Consider the following 6209-nt stretch of genomic DNA (forward strand, 5'->3'; position numbering starts at 1 on the left):
AGTCTTGGGTAAAGTCCTAGAAAAACTTTTAATTAATAGAATATCATGGAAATTCAACAACTATAATAAACTGAGTCCTCGCCAATATGGTTTTACTCGACAAAAGAGTACAGAGGACGCCATGCTTGACGCAGTAACTTGCATCAAGACGGCAACAAGGGAAGGTTATCACGTGTGTGTGATATCCCTTGACATCAAGGGAGCGTTCGACAATGCCTGGTGGCCTCACATCCTCCGGCAACTAGCGCGACTTGACTGCCCCTTGAACATATTTAACATGTTCAAGGACTACCTTTCGGATAGGATGGTAGAAATAAAATACGCAGGATCCAGCTCAAAGAAAGGCTCCAATAAGGGTTGCATACAGGGATCTGCTTGCGGCCCGGTGCTTTGAAATATCGTCCTAGACGAACTTTTACAAAAAGAATATCACTGCAATGTTCATTTACAAGCATTTGCAGATGATGTACTACTGGTCATAAAGCACAAAGACATTAACGTTCTGGAGAGTATAACTAATGAAACGCTCTCCTCGGTCACTGAATGGGGAGACAAAGTCAAATTGATATTTTCAGAGGAAAAAACTAACGCCCTCTTCATAACTAAGCGCAGTAAGGCGCAGGCACCTTGCCTTTTCATGAAGGGAAAAAGAATTAACTTTGTAACAGACTGCAAAATCCTTGGAGTGGTACTAGATGAGAATCTTAATTGGAGTAAACATGTAGATTCAGTAACGAAAAAAGCGACAAAAATCGCAATCAAATTAATATTCATGGCCAAGCCAACATGGGGTCTTAATCCTGAAATATTGCGGTCAATTTACATTGGAGTAGTGGAACCGATGATCACCTATGCTGCGGCGGTGTGGTCGGAAGCGGCAAAAAGGAAAAATATACAGGCGAAACTAAATAGAGTACAGAGATCTATGGGAATAAGAATATGCAAAGCATACCGCACGGCTTCCCTTACATCTGTACAAGCAATAGCTGGACTGATTCCACTGGACTTAAAAGTTAAAGAGCTGGGAGAAATCTATAATACGAAGAAGAATCTCACCATCACTAATAGACCAGATGATCAAAGATACCAGGGAAGGATAGCGTACACGGAACTGCCGCATCCAAGCGAGCAAATAGGTGAAATCACCAGTTACCCAGACTCGTACGCAAGAGTCAAATTCCCCGTCGAAGAAATCGATGTATACACGGATGGAAGTAAAACTGAAGAAAAAGTGGGAGCAGCTTTCGCCGTGTTTAATAATGACGGAGAAGTACACAGAAAGAAGCTTCCCATGGCTGACTACTGCTCGGTATTCCAAGCCGAACTCTTCGCCATTATGAAAGCCTTAGACTGGGTCTCTAGCAAGACGAGCAACTGGAAGACTGTCAACTTGTTGTCAGATTCTAGAAGCTCTGTTCAAGCACTTGAAGACGGGGCTCCCGACAATCCGATGGTTTTCTACATCCAAAACTCATCTCGGAGCTTAAAGTCCAAAGGCATCGATTGCAAATTTATGTGGATTCGAGGCCATAATGGCCTTGCGGGAAATGAAAGAACTGATGAACTAGCTAAAAGCGCAGCTTTACACGTAAAAACCGCAAAGCTTTACACTGAATTTCCACTTAGTTACGCCAAAAGAGAATTAAGAAGTCTGACTTTAACAGAATGGGAAGAACGATACCAAAGCAGCACCACTGGTTCTGGGACCAAATACTTTTTAAAGACACTAGAAGAGTGCAAAAACTTCAGAAAATCAAACACGCCAACATTCGAGTCAACCCAAATTCTAACGGGCCATGGAGCCACACTCTCTTATCTTCACAGATTTAAATTGAAAGATAATCCGGCTTGTCCTTGCGACGCACAGACGGAGCAAAACGTAGATCATCTGTTTCACTGCCCCATGTTTGCCATAGATCGATTCTCTTTCGAAAAAGAGTGCAATAGATTAAATGTTCCATTTGAAGATTTTACACAAGTACTTCAAAACAGGTTACTCTCCGGGATGTTCGTGAACTTTGCTAAACTTATTATAGATAGAATAAGACCCATGAACAAGTAAAGATGCTGGCACTCTATACTTGTCATAACAATCTGTGATAATAACAATATTAAAATGTGAACTAATCAAAATTTCTCCACAGATACCTCCCTTTCCTGTTAAGGTTTCTCATGGTTCCCTTAACACTTGGATGAATGTCGGAAAGCGAAACTTGCCCATGAAAACAGAGGTTATAGGTACACAAAACACAAACACGCAAAATGACGCACATAAAAACGAACACAAATAACAAAATACATAACACAAACAAGTATAGTCGCATTCAGGGGCGCTGACACATGTATTTGTGTTAGTGCTTTTGATGTGATTGTAAACTAATTGACAGTACACAAACACTCACACGTAAAATCATACACAAAGCACTAACACTAAAAACAGCACAAATATATCACCTTGATAAATAATAAGCAAGGGAAAAACAATGCAACACAACCAAGAAAAAAAAAAAAAAAAAAAAAAACCAAGGCCCTAGGAGCCAATCAACTGAGGCACGTAGGGCCGATTTAATAAGGCTATTAGTACAGATTTATTAAAGCCCGCAGTGCTGATCACTAGCATATAATAGTTGGCGATAGCTGACATATTGTTTTAAATTACAGATTCTTCGCTATTCAATGTCAATCGCTTATTTATCGATCTTTTTTGTAGATATTTAAAATATTATATCTTTAAATTGTGTGTGGTTTTAGTAGCATTATTTTGAGTGACAGATACTTTTTTATTACATTTAGATTGCTTCGAACAGTAAAAAATAAGGAAGAGGCTCAAAGGAGTGAAATTTTACAGTACTAATTAATCATCTGAAGCCCGCAGGGACGATAAAATGAGGCCCTAAGGGCCGAATTCCCTAGCATGTAACAGTCCTGTCATGACCTGTCATTGGCTGGATTAAGTGCCACTTCACACACTGTGTAAAATTCATCATTCTGCCCATGTTTAAACATCTTTATTTCCTCAACCTTTATCATGTGGGTGATATTCATCTGGTTGAACCAATTTACCCACTAGGCAACGCCTGAAAACAATTTTTCGATTTCCAAAACATTTTCCCTCTCTGCTGCAACAAAGATCTAAATAACTCCCTATGGAGGAAATCAAGCCAGTCTGCAAACATTTTGACATACTCAAAACATTGTTGAATTAATTAACTGGTGAAAGAAGAAGTACGAAAATTGGAAAATTGTTTTCAGGCGTTGCCTAGTTGGTGAATTGGTTCAGCCGGATGAATCTCACCCACATGATAAAGGTTTCAGCTCTTTTACTTTACAAAAGTCAACAGATGGAAGAGTTGAGGAAATATTGATGTTTAAACAAAGGCAGAGTGGTGGATGTTACACAGTGTGTAAAGTGCCCACATAAACCCTTAAACTTATTCTAAAGAAACCCTCAACATTCATTACGGAAAGTCTATTTAAAATATTTAATGTTCATACAGTAGACACTTTTAATAAAATAAATTCTATTATACACATATATAAAAAAGAAAAAATAAAAGAATTTGAGATAAATAAGTCACTCAGATAATATTAAACTTCCTTAATTCCATACAAGTCATGGTTAAAATAGCTTTGTCTTCAAAGGTATAAAAAATTATAATAATCTTCCCAATGAACTAAAAACTATTAAAAATAATATACGAGTATCAATAAAAAATTTAAAGTAAATCTAAAGAAATATTTTGAACACGTGTAAAAACTACATTGATGAATGTTTTATTGTTTTATGTTTTTTTCTTTATAAATCCTTTTTTTTTCTTCTCATGTACTCGTATTTAAAATTATATAAACTCTTATAATAAACAATAAACAACTACAACAGTGTAAGTCACTCTCCAAGCACAAGAGTTAGTCTTTTTTTTTTTTTTTAGAGAGTTACAGTGATAACATTTACTAGATGTGTAAAAGTAGATATGTATAGAATTTTAAAAAAACATGTACCTTTTATAAAATTCATAAATTAGAAAAATAAATATTTAAAAAAAACAGCCAAAGACAGGTCATAAGCCTTATAAATGCTTAGACTTTCATATTCCCTTCTCAAAAGTGTTTTCCCCCTCTGTTGCAACAAATTTAGATAAAAAAGGTTATTCATCACTCATAAAATAACTCATGATATTTTTAAAACTAAGTTATTAATGCCGTAATCAACATCTAGAGAATTATCTAATATTTTGTACGTGTATTGGTCCGTTTTCCCCGGATCAGAATAGGGAAGAAATGTGGAGGGGGCGGAAATGGGAAAGTATTAAAGGTGTCATTTCGCACGAAAATATTTTAGTAGCCTTAAGCTCCTCGTCGCGAGGACACGCGTTCCTGGGGATACACCGAAGTGAGAACTTTATTTGTTACGTGAGTCGGAATTCCATTGGTAAGTTTTATACAAATAAAATGATTTGAATGTGAATTAAATTCGTGACCGGTTTTATCTAATATTTTCCCTCGGCACAAGAGAACAGAAGGTTATAGAGAAATTTATTCTTAATTCTGTCCATTGCGTATTTGGAAATACAATAAAAAAACATGAAAAAATATTTTCATATAATATATACGTGTATAAAATGAAAACTAACAGAAAAGAACCATATTGCCGTTTCTCCGTGGGGGTATGCGGATATGATAAAACGCCATTAATTTTCACATGCACGGGCGCCGATTATTTCGACGTTGACATTTCCATCGTTAAGTATTTGTTGGATTTGTCTTTTCCGGTCTTCCTCGTTTTCTTTATCTATTTACATTCGAATTGTAAAATTGTTTATTTATTTAACTTTTTTTACATAATGTTAATTGTACATTGACGGGCTTATTGCCAAATGTCAATTTCTTCCAACCAACCAATAAAATAAAAGTTTTAATTTTATAATTCAAGTTAAAACATATTCAATAGAAAATAAAGAAGCTAAAGATATATAAAAATAGAAATAAATATATTTGTGTAAAAATTACCATAAACCAATAGTATTACTCAATGGCAAAAATTAAAAAAGAGGAAAGCAAGAGAGATTAGGGAAGAGAAAGGAGATGTTTCTTCAGACGTGATTTAAACAGAGATAATGTAGTAACATCTTTAATGGTTTATCCGTTATTTCACTGGCCATTTGCTCTACATGTCCAAACGAATGCAGAGCTCCTTTCTTGTCTTTGTCTCTAATGCTTATCTCAGATTTACAAAATGTACAGATCTTAACACGTGTCCACCAATCGTATTGGGTATTTTTTTTTCAAATTTAAAGAGAGCACCAAAAGTTAATGAAAATGATCATACGTCATACGAAGATAAATTAGGCGTTCTATAAAATGTTGTGTTTGCTTTAACGTAAGAATATTATTTTATTTGATTACAAGCCTTCAAACGGAATTTCAAATAAAAGAAAGTGAGCATTTTTGACACATTCTTCTAAAAGCGTTCAGTTGAGGAAAATGAATAAGAAAACAAATAAGGAGATTATATTACTGACTGATTTGTCGTAAAATAATGAAGGGGAATTATCGGGGTTGGAATTAATTAAGAATAAGAACGCCTTTCTCGAAAACCGCCATGAGAGTTTCATTAATTTGATTTTTTTTTAGGGTAAAAAGAAATATTTGCGTTCGTATGATTTACCAAAATATTTCATTTTAAGGGCTATTTTTAACGAGTTGTAAATAACTCACTTTTAGACTAATGTAAATTTATTTATTTTAATTATTTTTATATTATATTACATACACAAAATTATAATTTATACATTGTTGCTTTGACTATTTAACTAGGGTTATTTACCTCATTCTAAAACAGTCAAAAAATTTATAAAAACAGTCATTAATATATAGAAACAGTTATAAAGATAGTTGAAAAGGTGAAAAACAATGTTAAAAATGGAGTAAAAACATGGTAAAAAATGTAGTTAACACTTTATATCCCGGAGCCGTGTAAACACGTGATTATATAACCATGCGTTGTGTCCCGGTCCAGTGTTTTCACGTGGTTTACCAGCTGACTAAAAAGTGCATTTTATTGACATCTTGTGACTTTTATTTGTACTTTTTCACTGCTGGTAAACTACGTGAAAACACGAGACCGGGACACAACGCATGGTTATTATAATCACGTGTTTACACGGCTCCGGGATACAAAGCACAAAAAAAGGAGTGAGACCCTGTATATG

The 6209-nt window shown here is 34.9% G+C and overlaps 1 protein-coding gene across 1 annotated transcript; it reads left to right on the forward strand.

Annotated features, from left to right (window-relative positions):
- The first annotated feature begins 772 nt into the window (after nt 1-772).
- Nucleotides 773-2062, forward strand: LOC148277722 (uncharacterized). The gene has a single exon (XM_088232507.1). It carries the CDS (start codon nt 773-775, stop codon nt 2060-2062), a length of 1290 nt encoding a protein of 429 aa, XP_088088633.1.
- The last annotated feature ends 4147 nt before the right edge of the window (nt 2063-6209 follow it).

The sequence above is a fragment of the Micrasema longulum genome, unplaced genomic scaffold, assembly GCF_059751315.1.
Source record: "Micrasema longulum isolate JH-2025_06_02 unplaced genomic scaffold, ASM5975131v1 h1tg000988l, whole genome shotgun sequence".
Taxonomy (NCBI): domain Eukaryota; kingdom Metazoa; phylum Arthropoda; class Insecta; order Trichoptera; family Brachycentridae; genus Micrasema; species Micrasema longulum.